The sequence below is a fragment of the Hyaena hyaena genome, unplaced genomic scaffold (genome assembly GCF_003009895.1).
Source record: "Hyaena hyaena isolate Hyena2069 unplaced genomic scaffold, ASM300989v1 scaffold_26, whole genome shotgun sequence".
Classification (NCBI taxonomy): Eukaryota; Metazoa; Chordata; class Mammalia; order Carnivora; family Hyaenidae; genus Hyaena; species Hyaena hyaena.
The window spans coordinates 1838338-1854591 of NW_024080658.1; the positions used below are offsets into that span (position 1 = coordinate 1838338).

At 34.6% G+C, this 16254-nt stretch overlaps 1 protein-coding gene across 2 annotated transcripts in view; it reads left to right on the forward strand.

Annotated features, from left to right (window-relative positions):
* TAF2 (TATA-box binding protein associated factor 2) overlaps positions 1 to 16254 on the forward strand; it is an 85890-nt gene that overhangs the window by 28724 nt on the left and 40912 nt on the right. For both annotated transcript variants that reach the window (XM_039227230.1, XM_039227231.1), the window contains exons 10-18: positions 1046 to 1131; positions 3972 to 4107; positions 5573 to 5727; positions 6460 to 6574; positions 6908 to 7017; positions 9770 to 9835; positions 11408 to 11660; positions 13035 to 13175; positions 15728 to 15838. In XM_039227230.1, coding sequence (XP_039083161.1) covers positions 1046 to 1131; positions 3972 to 4107; positions 5573 to 5727; positions 6460 to 6574; positions 6908 to 7017; positions 9770 to 9835; positions 11408 to 11660; positions 13035 to 13175; positions 15728 to 15838 — 1173 coding nt within the window. The remainder of the gene's footprint in view (positions 1 to 1045; positions 1132 to 3971; positions 4108 to 5572; positions 5728 to 6459; positions 6575 to 6907; positions 7018 to 9769; positions 9836 to 11407; positions 11661 to 13034; positions 13176 to 15727; positions 15839 to 16254) is intronic.

Consider the following 16254-nt stretch of genomic DNA (forward strand, 5'->3'; position numbering starts at 1 on the left):
TTCCCATTATTTAAAGAGTTGGCTGAAAAGAAAAAAATCACCTGTATTTTGCCTATCCCATTCTGTTCATATGTATATACATTTTACTCATTTTGTGCTTAGCTTCTTCCTTCTCAAGTGGAAAAAAATTCATCCCTTAATGCCTTTATGAAATAGACCCCTCCATCTTTCCCTTTTGTCATTTTATGTATCTTCATCATCCAAATCTAAACTCAAGTAAGCCAAAAGGTAATTGCAAAGGATTTCAAGTATCTGGAACTATGAAAGAATTGATACATCTAAAGTGGAAAAGTCCATTCTTCCTTTCAAAACCTATTAATAAAGAAAAAAAATAACATAGCATTTATAGTGTTTCAGGGACTATTATAAATATTTTACATATTAGCTATATTAACCTTCCTAACTACCACATTTGACAGATGTGGAAGCAGAGGCACAGAGAGGTTAAATTATTTGGCCAAAGTTACATAGCTAGTGAGTAGTAGAGGTAGTAGAGCCAGGATTCATACCTGGCTTTTAAGCACTTCGCTATGATTTTTACCACTTCCGTAATACTGCTTATATATTATTTAAACTAGTCCTGAGTTTGTAACTGTTCTGTTGCCTTTTTGTCACTTAAACTATTTTTTTCGTTTTGATCTGTGTCATATTAGAGAAGATGCACATTTTAAAATGATAGATACGTGACATAAATTTTATTTCCATTTCTTTTTACTTGCCTAAATCCTCTACCAGAAACAAAATACAGAGAAGAAACAAATGAACTTGGAACACAGGTCAGAGAATTTGGGAAGAGCCATTAGGAAAAAAAATGCCAGGCTCCCAGCCAGTCCTGAAGTCACAGAGTAGAGAAGGTTTCTTGGCTCTATTATTGAGCCAGCTATGTAGTCTGCTTTGTTTATAAAAACATAAACTATTTTACAAATCCATTTAATTTATTTTAAGAAATTTACATTTTGATTCTAGGAAATGAGAAATCATAGTTCAGTTCTAAAATTTGATATGTAAAAACATTTTCACGGACTCCTATTTTTATGTTTTTTAGGAGCTAGACAAAATAGTGGCATACGAGTTAAAAACTGGTGGAGTTCTACTACATCCCATATTTGGTGGAGGAAAAGAGAAGGATAAGTATGTTTGTTGTTCAGAGGTGATATTATAAACCTTCTGTTATGGGTTCAGTCTTTTACAGTTACTTGGGATGTGCACTGAGGCCCACACAGGCCAAATAATATCATGTAATAATATTGAAGTCACAAACTCTGATAATACTCCCATTACTCCTTTCCTTACTTGACTATTTTTACTGATATGGTGGCTGCACATGGATTTAAACATCAAAGAAAGACTCTTAAAGAATATAAGACTTCTTTTTTCTATGTTAATTTCCTAATGCTACTGTATCGTATTGTTCTCAGAAAAGTTTGAAAATAATGGAAACAAGTATTTTGCTTATAGACGACAGATTATTTTCTTTTAAGTCTGAGTAGTTAATTCCAACATCTAGACATCCAGCTTATTTATCTGAATGGTCACCTGCCTAGACACTTATGTACTTTTGCTTTTTCCCTGCTTTCCTTTTACTTCCCTCCCTCTCAACCCTCCTTCCCTTCTTTCTCTCCCTTTCTGTTTCTGTTGTATAACAGGTCCCTATAAAGAAGACAGCCACTCACAGCAACATAATGGTACTAGCAGGCAGTCTTGTTTGTTCTAGTGATTCCCTAAGAGAATGTGGGTTGAATTGGATAGGGAAATTTTTTTGTATTTTCATGAACCATTAGATGAAATTTTATGTTTTCCTTAATTATGAACATAGGCAACAGACAATGCTGTGACTGTCAACAGTAGAAATCATTTAAAAAAAAAAAACAGTAGAAATCATACATCTTTTCCTGTCACATTATAATTGTTAGCAGATATTTTGAAATGCTCTGCACTGATCATCACCACCTCAAAATTCCAATAATAGACCACTGCTAGATCTTGTTATTTAATGCATTAATAAACTAGCACATATATATTGGTTTATAATAATGTTTTAATATTTTTATAACTATTTCATTATAATTGGTTTTCTTTGTAATTTTATATTTTATTTTGTGCATATGAAAGCAGTTTCTCAAAAGGGATTAATCATAGGAATAACCAGAATACCCGTGTCTAAAACCACCATAAAGATTATGAAACTGTATAGCCAGTAGCCTTTTCTTTGTTGTAGCATGGTCACCAAGACAAGATTAAGCATAGACGTTTGGTTAGATAAACTTGGATTTTTATCATTATTTTTATGATCATATACCTTTCTGTATATGTGTTTTAATATGTAAAATGACAGTGATAGTCCATCCATCTTAACCAGGTTGGCTGTGAGGTAAAGTTTCATAAATGTTAGTTTCTTTCACTTTCTTCTCCTGACTCACTGCTGTATGGCAGTTTCCCAGCATGTAATTAGAGCATTACCGTTGTGTATAAGTATTATTTACACAAAATGCTTTTGCTTGGGTTCTGCCCATTTACTTAGCTCTTGTGTGTTTACTTTTTAAAGGCGAAAAGTCTGGAAGCAATATACCTCCCTCCTACCCATTCTTCTTCTTGGAGATAATCATGACTATAAATTTGGTATATTACTTCCAGACTTGTGTGTGTGTATGTGTGTGTCTTTATGTATGTATGGCATTACAAAATATAGTTTGATCATATATATATTACTGAGTAAATATCAAATAGACAAGTATTTTAAATTTCAGTGTCATGTTTATAAGGAAGTATAATGAGTACTCTGACACGTTGATTGTGAAAGTGCAATTTGGTACAATGATTTTGAAGGGTAATTTGTTGGTACCAATCAAATTTTTTAACTAAGTTTTAGAATCAGTACTTGTACTTCTAGCTATGTTGTCACATAGAAAGTCTACTTTCTAGGGCACCTGGGTGGCTCAGTTGGTTAAGCGTCTGACTTCGGCTCAGGTCATGATCTCACACTTTGTGAGTTTGAGTCCTGCATCAGGTAAGCTCAAGCCCCACTTCGGGTGAGCCCTCCTCTCTCTTTTTCCCCACCCCCCCCCCATCACTTGCGCGTACTCTCAGATAAAAGAACTTCTACTTTCTACATTTGCCATACAAAAATACTTGTACATGTGTAAAAAGATATTCATTACAGCATTATTTAAAATAGTGGAAAATTTTAAACGTCTTTAAATGCCATAAATTTTTTTCACTATACTGTACCTTTTATTTTTATTTTTATTTATTTTGAGAGAGACAGAATGAGCACGCACAGGGGAGGGGTGGAGAGGGGTACTGTCAGTGTGGAGCTGGGTGCAGGGCTCAAGCCCATAAACCATTAGTTCATGCCCTGAGCCAAAACTGAGAGTTGGATGCTTAACCAGTGAGCCACTCATGTGCCCTTAGAGTGTATCTTTCTTTTAATTTACTGATGATCTCTAATCATTTCAAAATGTAAAATTTTTACATAGTCAGTCCGGTCTTTGTCAAGATTTTATATTTTTTTAGGAAGATTTTTCCCACCCTAGATATATGACAAGAATTTTTTTTTCTTATTCTAATACTTCTATAATTGTTTTTGATATGTAATCCATCTTGAATGTTTTGTGTGTGTGTGTGTGTGTGTGTGTGTGTGTGTGTATGGCTTAACCTTGGGACATTAGAATTACATGGATTATAATGATGAATTTGGAGAGCATTGAAATATTTACACTATTGTGTTTTCCATTCTAGGAGCTTCGCATGTGTTTTAATTCAGATTTTCCTTTATGTTTTTTCATGAAACTTCATAATTTTCTTCCAGTTAAGTTTATTTTTAGAAGTTTCCCAGTTGTGTGCTCTCATGCTACAAAAATTACTGAGTCATTCCCATGAAGTTTTTGATTTATTATCTTGATGTGATCATGACATTTATTGTATATTTAATATTAAAATTTGTTATATTAAGTAAATCTGTTTGTTTTTAGTCCAGCCTCTCATCTACACTTTTCAATAAAGCATCCACATACGCTTTCCTGGGAATACTACACTATGTTTCAGTGTAAAGCTCACCTTGTGATGAGATTGATTGAAAATAGGATCAGTATGGAATTCATGCTACAAGTAAGTGTTAAAGTTAAGGACTTAACTGTAAAGAAAGATGTGTTCTATATGTGATAATCTGAATACTGTTCTGTAGAATAGGAATCAGGGCATCTGGGGTTATAGCAGATGTACTGATTAGCTGTCTGCTTACTAAGTAATCTATGCTTTTTGTTTGAGTTTCCTCAGATGTAGAATGAGTACCAATATTTTACCCACTTAGTACTGAATTATTGTGGTTATAAAATTGGAATGTGAGGATGGAGGTAAAAATCTATTTATGCATATGATTTTGTTTTCAGCATTATTTAAAATATTAAGGATGAAGGGTGCCTGGGTGGCTCAGTCAGTTAAGAATTGGACTCTTTTCTTTTTTTTAAGTTTATCTATTTATTTTGAGAGAGAAAGCATCAGTGGGGAAGGGGCAGAGAAAGAGGGTGAGAGAGAATTCCAAGCAGGTTCCCCACTGCCAGCAAGAGCCTGGTGTGAGATCATGACCTGAGCTGAAACCAAGAGTTGGATGCATCTTGACTCTTGATCTCAGCTCAGGTCTTGATCTCAGGGCTGTGAGTACAAGCCCTGCATTGGGCTGTGCATTGGGCTCTGTGCTGGGCATTAAGCCTATGAGATGGTTGGTTGGATGGATGGATGGATGGATGTTAGATAGATAGGTACATAAATTACATAAAATACATAAATACATACAAATGTATGTATATATGTACATACATAAAATACATAAATAATGATGAAGTGCCATTTAGAATGTTTTCAAGAGAAAAAGCAAAGTTATGTCTAAAAGATGTTCATTTTGGCTATTGTTAAATTCTGCCATATATTTTAAGCAAGTTTTGGTGTAAATGGTTGAGATATACTGGTTGAAGTAGTAGAAACTAGATGTATTATAAATGTTCAGCAATTTTTTTTTCCATTGATAACATTCTTACAGGCAAGTGAAAAATAACTTTTTAGTAATTTTTTAAATAAGCATTTTACCTTTGCCTTAAAATTAAGTTTCTTTAATCTTATATCCTTCACCTTGCCTGTAGAGTTGAGAAATATTAAATGAGAGGTGGTCTATAAAGAAGCTTTGTAGAGTTATAAAAATCCTAATGAGTATTCTCAGTTTGCTAAATATAATGTTTAGTTTCTTTGTAAAGCTCATGGTATAATAAATTATAGGTAGTACCTATTACTGTTACTATAATCCTGAAAAACAGTATTCAGCGTTTGGCCAGGACCTCATTAAAATTGAGTTATTAGTTTAGAGAAAGAATAGTTTTATGGTCTTGCTGTTTAAATCTTTGGCGCTTTTATTGCTAATAGTCTTTAATTAGAACACACCTATGTTGTAGTAAGATATGAAATTTCTGTCTTCTGTAATTGACTATAGTAAAGTCATAATGCAGAGTGGGTATAGTACAGAATTGAAAGCAATAGGTATTATGTTATACAGACTTACTAACCGACACTTTCATCCTTTTAGGTTTTCAATAAGCTGTTAAGTTTGGCTAGTACTGCTTCATCGCAGAAGTTCCAGTCACATATGTGGAGTCAGATGTTGGTTTCCACATCTGGGTTTTTGAAATCCATCTCAAATGTGTCTGGCAAAGACATCCAGCCTTTAATAAAACAGTGGGTGTATCCTTTTCAGTAGCAGTTCAGCAAGGAGGGGAAAGGAATAATAAGGTTATGTGTGTCAAGGGAAGGAGGAAGAGAGATTTGGGAGAGCAAAGGAGAACTATTTGAGTTTCTAAATTGTAGCGGAAATAACCAGAAAGAGTAAATCATTTCTGCTGAGGTGTTTGTTAATTACCGATACACACACACACACACACACACGCTTGTAAAATTCGGCATATTTTGAAATACATGTGTGTGAGTGTAGCAATAGACTTGATGGTGGGGGAGGTGAATACTCCACCAGACAGGCCTGAAGGATTACTTGTAAGATGCAGTGGTTTGGTTGCTTTTAGATGTGGTTAGAGCTTGGCACAACTTGAGTGGTATCTGGGAACTTTCAGTTTTTACATTTTTTCATATCAAAGCACTATTATATTAATAACCCCAGTAGAGTGGCTTTGCTTCTTTCAAATCACAAACTTGTTAATGTTTCAGAAATGTTGTTTAAATCTGGAGAAACATTTTTCACAAAAATTTTGAATACTTTGCCACCTGGTTTACAGTGAAGTGTGCTCCCAAGCTTTGAACTGGTAAGAATGCATTTGAAAATTATTACCTACCATAACAAGTCTTTCATTTTGTTTAGTACATATTCATTTCAATATGCAAAAATACTTACCATAACAAGTCATTCATTTTGTTTAGTACATGTTCATTTCAATATACAAAAATTCCTTTACAATTCTTCAGAGACCAGAGTGGAGTGGTAAAATTTTATGGAAGTTTTGCATTTAATAGAAAACGAAATGTCTTAGAATTGGAAATAAAACAAGATTATACATCTCCTGGAACTCAGAAATATGTGGTAAGATTTTTACCAAAGTGACCTGCATTAATTTCTTCCCAGTTTCAGTATAGGATGGATGGGAAGCTGCTTAGAAGTTTCATAATGAGATTTTGTTTGCAAAGATTGAAATTGAGAAAATACTAAGTATCAGTGAAGAGGTTACAGATGAAGATTTCAAGAAACAGCTTACCCTATGTTCCCCTCCTTTGGCACCAGCTACCGTTTTGTGTCTCCAGATACACGTCTTGTCTAGTATTATCTTATATCATGATAAAAATACCTGTACATGTAAGAATAACGTACTGATATTATTCTAGTATTATCTTTGAGCAGTGTGTTTTCTTTTCTAAGGGACCACTTAAAGTGACAGTGCAGGAATTAGATGGATCCTTCAATCATACATTGCAAATTGAAGAAAACAGCCTTAAACATGATATACCCTGTCATTCCAAAAGCAGAAGGTAGGCATTGAATCATAACCATAAACTGAAGTTAATGATTAAACTAGAAGTCTCACAGATTAAAATGCCAAAATAGAAATCCCAGTATATACCTAAGTTTTGAAGAAGAGAACATGTTATCTGGTATCTTTTTTCCTTCCATTCAAGTTAGTATTACCAAACATTTTTTACTTGCTTTCTGCTTTTGTTTGTTTGTTTTTAAGTTCATTTATTTTGAGAGATAGCGGGAGGAGCAGAGAGAGGGAGAGAAAGAGAATCCCAAGCAGGCTCCACACTGTCAGTGAAGAGTCAGATGCAGGGCTCGAACCCACAGACTGTGAGATCATGAACTAAGTTGAAATCAAGAGCCAGATACCCAGAATCAAGAGCTGGACGCTTAACCAACTAAGCCACCTAGGTGCCCCTTGTTTGCTTTTTCTTCTTGACAACATTTTTATCCTTAGATGATAATTCTTTTTATCCTTAAAATTAATTAACTTAAAAATTTAAGAATCCTTATTTTGTAGGGACAGAGGGAAGTAGAAGTTTGATGTTTTGGAGCCAGGAAAAATTCAAGGCAAATTGCTTAGGTTTTTTCTTTCTTTCTTTCTTTTTTCTTTTTTTAGAGAGCCAGAGAGTGTGAGCAGGGGAGAGGGGCAGAGGGAGAAAGACAAAATCTTAAGCAGGCTCCACCCTTGGCACTGAGCCCCACACAGGGTTCGATCCTACAACCTTGGGTCATCACCTGAGTTTAAATCAAGAGTCGGATGCTCAACTGACTGAGCCACCCAAGCACCCCACTTAGGTTTATTAGTCTCTTGGATTAATATCTATAGTAAATATTGGCAAAATGATTATTAAATAAGGAAAGAGCTCAATACATGTCACAAAAAACCACTGCATTTTCTTTACTGTGTCTTTCTCCCTTTTCTCTATGTCACCTTGCTCTTACACAACATTTTTTTAAAAATTTTACTTATTTAAGTAATGTCTGTACCCAATACGGGGCTCAAACTCATGACCCCAAGATCAAGGAAGAGTCATATGCTCCTCTGACGGAGCCATCCAGACTCCCCTTTATTTATTTAAGTAATCTTACATCCAACATGGGGCTTGAACTCATAACCCTGAGATCCAGAGTCACGTGCTCTTCCAACTGAACCAGCGAGGCATCCTTTACAGAACATTCTTGATGTCTTAAAAACACACTTTGTCAATTTACTTAAAAAAAAATGTTCAGCCATTCATCATTTATTTAATACATTTTTTTCTTTACCATTCTTTTTTAACTCAGCCATCAGCATGTATTTTGAATAGTGAAAGATGGGAATATTTTTGTGCTTTGCTGAAGGAATGTATAGTAATCTCAGAACATTAGGAATAGAAGTCTTACACTCATGACTACATTTAGGTCATCTCAGACAGATGAGAATGTCAGTTGATTCTGAAATCTCCCTGGAACCATTTTTTCTTTGTGGAAATTCTTTCTAGGTTCAGACTGAAATTCCCCTTTCCTTTTGTCCTATCTACCTTGGAAATTGGGAAGATCTGATTGCTACCCTTTTCATAACATTTCCTTAGGTTTTTTTCTCTGTAGTAACAGTATGTCTTTTGGGCGTTCTTTGGTATGTGGAACACAGGAAGACTGTTATCTGTTCATTTGTTTTCACCCACGTTTTTAGTGTATATCCAGTAGATTTTGTGATTCAAGAAACAAGGTCCATCTATATGCCACCTATGAGAGACTCATTTTAGACCTAAAGACACTTGTAGATGGAAACTGAGGGGATGGAGAACCATCTCTCATGCTAACAGATATGAAAAGAAAGCCCGAGTAGCCAGACTTCTATCACACAAACTAAATTTTTTTTCTTTTTTTTTTTTTTTTACAAATAGTTTATTGTCAAATTAGTTTCCACATAACACTCAGTGCTCATCCCCACACACAAACTAAATTTTAAAACAAAGACTATAACAAGAGATGAAGAAGGGCATTATGTCATAATTAAGAGGTCTATCCATCAAGAATATCTAACAATTGCAAACATATGCCCCCAACTTGGTAGAACCGAAATACATAAATCAATTAATAACAAACATAAACTCATTGAAAATAATACAATAATATTAGAGGACTTTAAGGGATTTCTTTGTTGATAGATCTGTTTTTCTCTAAAACAGCTTACCAGTAGTCAGAGAAAGACAGATATCATATGACTTCACTCATATGAGGACTTTAAGATACAAAGCATGAGCATAAGGGAAGGGGAGCAAAAATAATATAAAAACAGGGAGGGAGACCAAACATAAGAGACTCTTAAATATGGAGAACAGTCAGGGTTACTGGAGGGGTTGTGGGAGGGGGGATGGGCTAAATGGGTGAGGGCATTAAGGAATCTACTCCTGAAATTATTGTTGCACTATATGCTAACTAACTTGGATGTAAATTAAAATGAATGAATGAATGAAGAGCTTACCAGTTCTTGGAGATACACACACACACACACTTTAACCTGACATTTAGTTATACATTTTTGCTTTTGTTAAACTTTGATCAGGAAGATATTTCAGTATCATTAACTTCATTCCCTTCAGCTTCAAAATTCTATGGACTATTTTGTGTGTTTAAATTCCTTTACACTCACTATCCTTTATTCCTCAAGGTAACATCTTACAATGTTGCCTATAGTTTTCAATTTGAACTTCAGCTGTTCTTTATCTCATTTTAAAATTGGAAATGTCTGTTTGTAAATTTACTTTTCCCTAAATGTAGGAATAAGAAGAAAAAAATTCCACTGATGAATGGAGAAGAAGTTGACATGGATCTTTCTGCAATGGAGTAAGTTACTTGAGTTTAGGGATATATTTTGCGCATTCTCATTTATCTTGTTATGCACATCTAAAGGTATATAAATGTGTTGAAATTAGTGCTTTCAAAACTTGTGAAAGGCCATAGAAACCTGTTTAAAACCAATCTCACATGAAATCGTCATTAACCAAAGAGTGAGAAGTAAGTTTCACATGGCCCAGGGGAAACGAAGAGGAACTACAGGATGGGGTAGGCGGTTTCCTTGTTCTCCTGGTGCCCAGTAGAGCCGTGTTTCTCAAATTCTCCTGTGCATGTCAATCACTTGGGGATCTTCTTACAATGTAGTTTCTGATCTAGTACTTCACTAGTGGGTCCTTATAGTTGGCATTTCTAGTGAGCTGTTGGGTGATACAGATTCTTTTTAGAAGGCTTCAGGGCACTTTGAGGTCCCCGTGTTTTCAAAATACAGTTTCAATACTGCTGTTCTAAATTTTATGTAATGTTTATTGATTGACAGTGTTTCATTTTTAAACGTAATGTAGCTCAAATTTCATTTTGTTTACCCATTTTGTGCCCATGTATTTTTTATAAAATATCTGTAATTATTTACTAACTTGGTTGCCAAATATTATTCCTGTTTATATACGACTTATGTTCTTTTTTATATCAAGTACCTTGCCTAGAGTAAGCACCCACTGGTATTTGATGAATTAAAGCAGTATTTCGAGTGCTGTTCTTTTTTTATTTAAAAATTTTTTTAATGTTTATTTTATTTTTGTGTGAGGGAGAGATAGAGCACGAGCTGAGCAGGAGCAGAGAGAGAGGGAGACACAGAAACTGAAGCAGGCTCCAGGCTCTGAGCTGTCAGCACAGAGCCCGACTCGGGGCTTGAACTCACAAATGGTGAGATCATGACCTGAGTTGAAGTCGGATGCTTAACTGACTGAGCGACACAGGTGCCCCTCAGGTGCTGTTCTTTTGATAAAATTGTTGGTGTAGACTGGAATTTTAAAACTATGCTTGTTACTTTGAGAAGTATCGGAGGATAAATTCATGATACGCCTTTGATCTATGATTTCAGAACATGCTGTTTGAAAAAGATGATCATGAATCTAACGTTTAGAAAAACAGTGTTAAGAATCAATTAAACAAGTTAATTTTGTTAAATAAATTCGTTTCTTTGTTGCAGATTGATTTCTAAGAAAAGGTGGCATTTACAGCCACAGTCAATTAGGCTATAGGCAGTGAAATGAAGAAATTTGATCTCATTTTTATTTTACATCACATAATCACAAAATTAGCATTTTGTTTACATCAAAATCCCCAAATTAGTATTTTCAGATGGAACATCTTTGTGGCAGCTATTTTCTTATCCTTGAGGATCTTTTAAGCAAGATTGATAAAGATTAGCCGTTGTGAGAAATTTGAAATACATTAAACATAATGAAAATGTTGTCAGTGTGATTTAAAAAAATGAATACAGTAAAACGTCAGGCAGTCTTGAATATTACATGTGTAGAAGAGAATCTGTTTAACAAAACTTTGATTTTACTTTATAAATCTATAAAATTGAAAAAAATTAAAAATTGTATATTCTTTTAGTGCTGATTCCCCTTTGCTGTGGATAAGGATAGACCCAGATATGTCTGTGCTGAGGAAAGTTGAGTTTGAGCAAGCTGATTTTATGTGGCAGTATCAGCTCCGCTATGAAAGAGACGTTGTTGCACAGCAGGAATCTATTCTGGCCTTGGAAAAGTTCCCCACGCCAGCGTCTCGCCTCGCTCTCACTGACATTCTCGAACAAGAGCAGTGTTTCTACCGAGTAAGAATGTCAGCGTGCTTCTGCCTTGCAAAGGTGAGATGACGTATAGTAGAAAGAAAACAAGAGGACTGCTGCATATTAAAAAGAAATAAAACTGAAAATAAATTAAAATTTACCATAGTCTTTAATTTTACTTGGTAGCAATTCCCTTGAAAGCTTTTTGCCAGATGTGTTTTATAAGACTGATGTGAAAGAAACGTGTTTTGACCTGAACATAGATAATGCATTGAAAGTTTATAATTCCCAAACTGAAAGTCAGATTTTAAAACCAAGGAGAATTTTTCACCATTTTATTGAATTGCCAACCATATTATAGCAAAGACTGTATTTGGCAACAAATTCCTTAGTGTGAGTTCTGTTTTACGTGATTATACAGGAAGTCAGTTCATCTTCAGTGTCCCACAGTGGTGACTGTTTCAGATTGGCATGGGCTTAGTAGTCAATATTAGCAATATATAATTTAGAATGATAGGTTCTATAGTTTCATGCACTAGAAAAGTTAAGTTATTAAAACTAAATATTTTTCTTTAGATGCAAAAAAACTAAAGATAGAACAAATGAAAACCAGAAAAACGCAGACAAAAATTTGGCCAGAAATACTGGGTTCCAGGTATTTAAAAAACATATTGATAATAGGTTCATTCCCACTTAGTGACTCTTCTTCCTTCCTCAGTGTTGAATCCATTTGTCCAAATCTTGTCCATTTGTCCAAGATTATAAATAGTTTAGATTCATTTTATTTTTAATGAGAATTATTGGGTAGTTGCATTCCTACATTCTACTCAGATATGTGAGGACAAACATGATATTCTTTGATATAATTTCATTAAAGATCTTTGTGATGCTTGCGTGCTAAATTCTTAGCAGATCCATGAAGTTATAGAGTATTATTTAAAGTTAATTATAAATCTGTTCTTTTCAGACATGACTTATATACACTAAAAGTTTCAACAGCAAGATATGGTGTTTGGAAAGCAGTCTTGCAGATGTTAAATGTTATCACTGTACTTGGCTTGTTTTTCAATTAGGCTAGATTTTAAAAGCTTATTTAAAATCCTTGGTGATGTTTCTATACGATAGATTTAAAATGTTAGAATTGTATTTGCCTAAATGGATAAAGACAACTTATTCAGAATAGAAGCCATCTACAGACATATTTTCTTACAACGTAAAAGAATGCTCCAACTTATAAATTGTAGGAGGTAATTATAAGTGTATGTAAGAATTTTAGGGGGAGGTGAGTTGTTTTTTTGGAAATGGTAATAAAAGGCTAAAATGTATTAAATTTCTGAAGATTGAAATTGTTTAAAACTATTCCAATTGAATTAATAAATTTTTAAAAAGCTGTTTTATTTAAAAATGTTTTCAGTGGTGATGGAAATCACTTTGTTTTCTAATTATTTGCAGATTGCAAATTCAATGGTAAGCACATGGACAGGACCACCAGCCATGAAGTCACTTTTTACTAGAATGTTTTGTTGTAAAACTTGTCCAAACATTGTGAAAACAAACAACTTTATGAGCTTTCAAAGCTATTTTCTACAGAAGGTACAGTTTACTTTCTTAAGATTGTTTTATGCCACTATCTGTATATCTCAGTTTAACTTGGGAACTATTTAAATAACAGGTGTGTTTACTTTTTTATGAAAGGTTTTGCCTTTGTTCTTTTGTTTGTTTCTTCTAAAATGTTCCCCAAATTTAATTGATTGTTCATGGAATTTATGAGCTGTGTGTAAGTAACTCTCTATCCACATTTATACTAAAGTACAAATGGATAATTTGACTTTTTGGTTGGTTACATGGCAGACCGAGGTATGGGTAAGGCCTTCTGATAGCATTCCTTCTAGAATGTGGACAGCCCATCTGAGACAGACCAGTACAGTACCCATCTCTGCTTTCAGTCCTAGCTCTGCTCTCAGTTTTCATGAGGACAAGTTTCTTAACCCTTTGAGTCTCAGTTTACTCAGTTGCAAAATTTTTCTTTTTTAGAATTAAGTAGATCAAGTATGTAAAGCGTTTTATACTATATCACATAGTAAATTTTTTATAAATGGTAATATAGAAAGTCAGAGCAGTGTGATGGTATCACTGTTTTAGGAAGGGATTTTGGAATGGAATGGTTGTCAGCATTTGGGCAATTTGCAAATCATTAATAATGAAGGCAGAAGTGAGATTAAGTACATCAGACTAGACTAGAAGAAGGAATAAAGTTGAAATAGCAAAAACTAAAGAAGCCTATTTAATGATTTTGGTGTTGAAGAATATGAGAAAGACATGTTGAAGATAAAGCAGTGCTGAGAAAGGGACATTTTGGATTTGTTTTCTATAAAGGAAGAAGAAACTTGAGGCATGTTTGGCACAGAGAAAGGAATCTTTGGAAAGGGAGAAATGAAATATTTAAGTGGGAGCAAGTCAGTATAAAAAAGAGAAGGTGCAGCATGAATTCTGAAGATACTAGTAGAGGGTGGGACATCGTTGGGAGTTAATTTTAGAAAAGATAAGAACATTCCTTTTTCTGAGGCAGGTGGAAAACAAACAAAGTAAGTGAAATGGTAGATGTCGAGGGGGATGTTAGGTAAGGTGAGATTTTGTATGACAGAGGCAAAAGTAAACGATTACCCAACAGCCTTGAGACACCTACTGAGAGTAGAAGTCATGATATAATTACAGTGAATTTCATCAGCAGAACAGATTGAGGATGAGCCGGGTTTAGGGAAAGCCATTATTGGTGTAATCAAAGAAGTCTGTGATGTCCTGTTATTTTACACAACTGAACATTCTGTACTACTTGTAGCTCAGCTCTCTGTTGCCATTTCACAAATTCATGGTATGGCAACAGGTTATTTCTGTGTCTTCCCAATATGTTTTCTTCATTATGTGCCCTTCATTGTGCATCTGTATACCTTAGGTTGGAGTTTCATATTGGGAGTGTGTCCCGTCAGTGAGGGGGATGAGACCAGTTAAGAAGTTTTGGTTTGTTTGTTTTTTTAAAAAAGCAGTAGGCAATATCAGAATGCAGCACATTTAATTAGGGTAGATATAAGAGCTTTTTGGGTTTTATTTTTTAGTTAGTATACGTGACATTTATGTGTGTATCAATTGGGATGTAAATATATTTCTTACTGTGGGTTGCCATCCAAAAAGTTGGGAAATGAATGCGTTCAGAACAGTTTATCTTTCACATAATACTTTGAGTGCCAGAAAAGAGAGAGAAAAGATTACTCTCTAAATCAAACTGGAGTCCCAAAAGGCTAGAATAGGCATAGGAAAGGTATTTCTTGGAAAAGAGTCTTTCCCTCAGTTGTTCTTACAGCATTAACAGTGTCTTGTTGCACTGTTGTAACACTGACTATCCTGTTGCTTCTGGGCCTTCACGCAAGCAAAGGAGCCACCCTCTGATTTGTCCCTGTTTGGAGGATTTCATTATCTTGAATCCAGTGAGAGCAGAGTCCACATCTCCCTGCATACTGAGGACTCTGATGACTGTTCATCTGTGGCTCCATCTTGAGTTTAAATAGTTTGTTTTACTGGTAAAGGTTACTACTGTGCGAGTCAGGTTTTCACTTCTTCAGAAAAGTTGCCACCAAAAATTTGGAAAGGGGGAACTTTAGATAATTTACTATTTTTCCTTAGGTTTAGAGTGAGGTGGTACTGCAGAATCAGTGTCTCTCAGACTGCTGATTGAATTCTACTGTCTGCCACAGGCGTCCCACTGCTGTGTCCTTTAATCTTAAAAATGGTCGTGAGGAAAGGAAGCTCTTAAGTCAGCAGGTAGCTAAAATTATCCATCTTGGTAGTAGAGTAGGAGTTCAGTAGTAGTCTGTCTGGTGTTAAAACCCATTCCTTCTCCACTGGATTCATACAATTTATATTACATATACTTTAACAAATGAAGACAAAGGGGCACAGGCTATAGAGTGCCCTTGGTTTGCTTCTCAGCTCTTTTATTACAGTGTACACGTTCTCAGTGGAAGGGGGTGGGAATTAGGGAGGTTAGGTTAGGCTCTATCCAGATACCTGTGTCAGTCTCATATTTCAGTGAATTGTAGTAAAGAAAGAGTTAGGTTATGTGCTTTAAAAAGTTTGTTTTTGTTTTGTAGACTATGCCAGTTGCAATGGCTTTATTGAGAGATGTTCACAACCTTTGTCCCAAAGAAGTCTTAACATTCATTTTAGACTTAATCAAGTATAATGACAACAGGAAAAATAAGGTAAGATAATGAATTTTGTAAAACCTACCTAGTTATATTTTATTTTTAAGGAAATATTTAGACTGTGAAATCATCGTTGAGTCCATGGTACTTAAAATTTCTAGAGCTAGAGCTAAAATCATACAAAATGATTTGTTACAATAACCAGTGGAAAACAACCTAAGATTAATTTTGTGTGTGTGTGTGTGTGTGTGTGTTAATTGTTCCTCATACCTGTTGTAACATGGAGATACTAGTATATCACATTTAAGGGAGCCAACTAAAACTTGCTTTGGTGAAGTATGACAACCCAATTTTATTTTTATTCCTTTTTTCTTTTACCATGTGATGCACACAAAACAGTTCCTTCTTGGGATAACTTGTTTATTAATGAATTTAACTTTTCTGTTAATTAATTAGCTATTGAATGCTGTTCT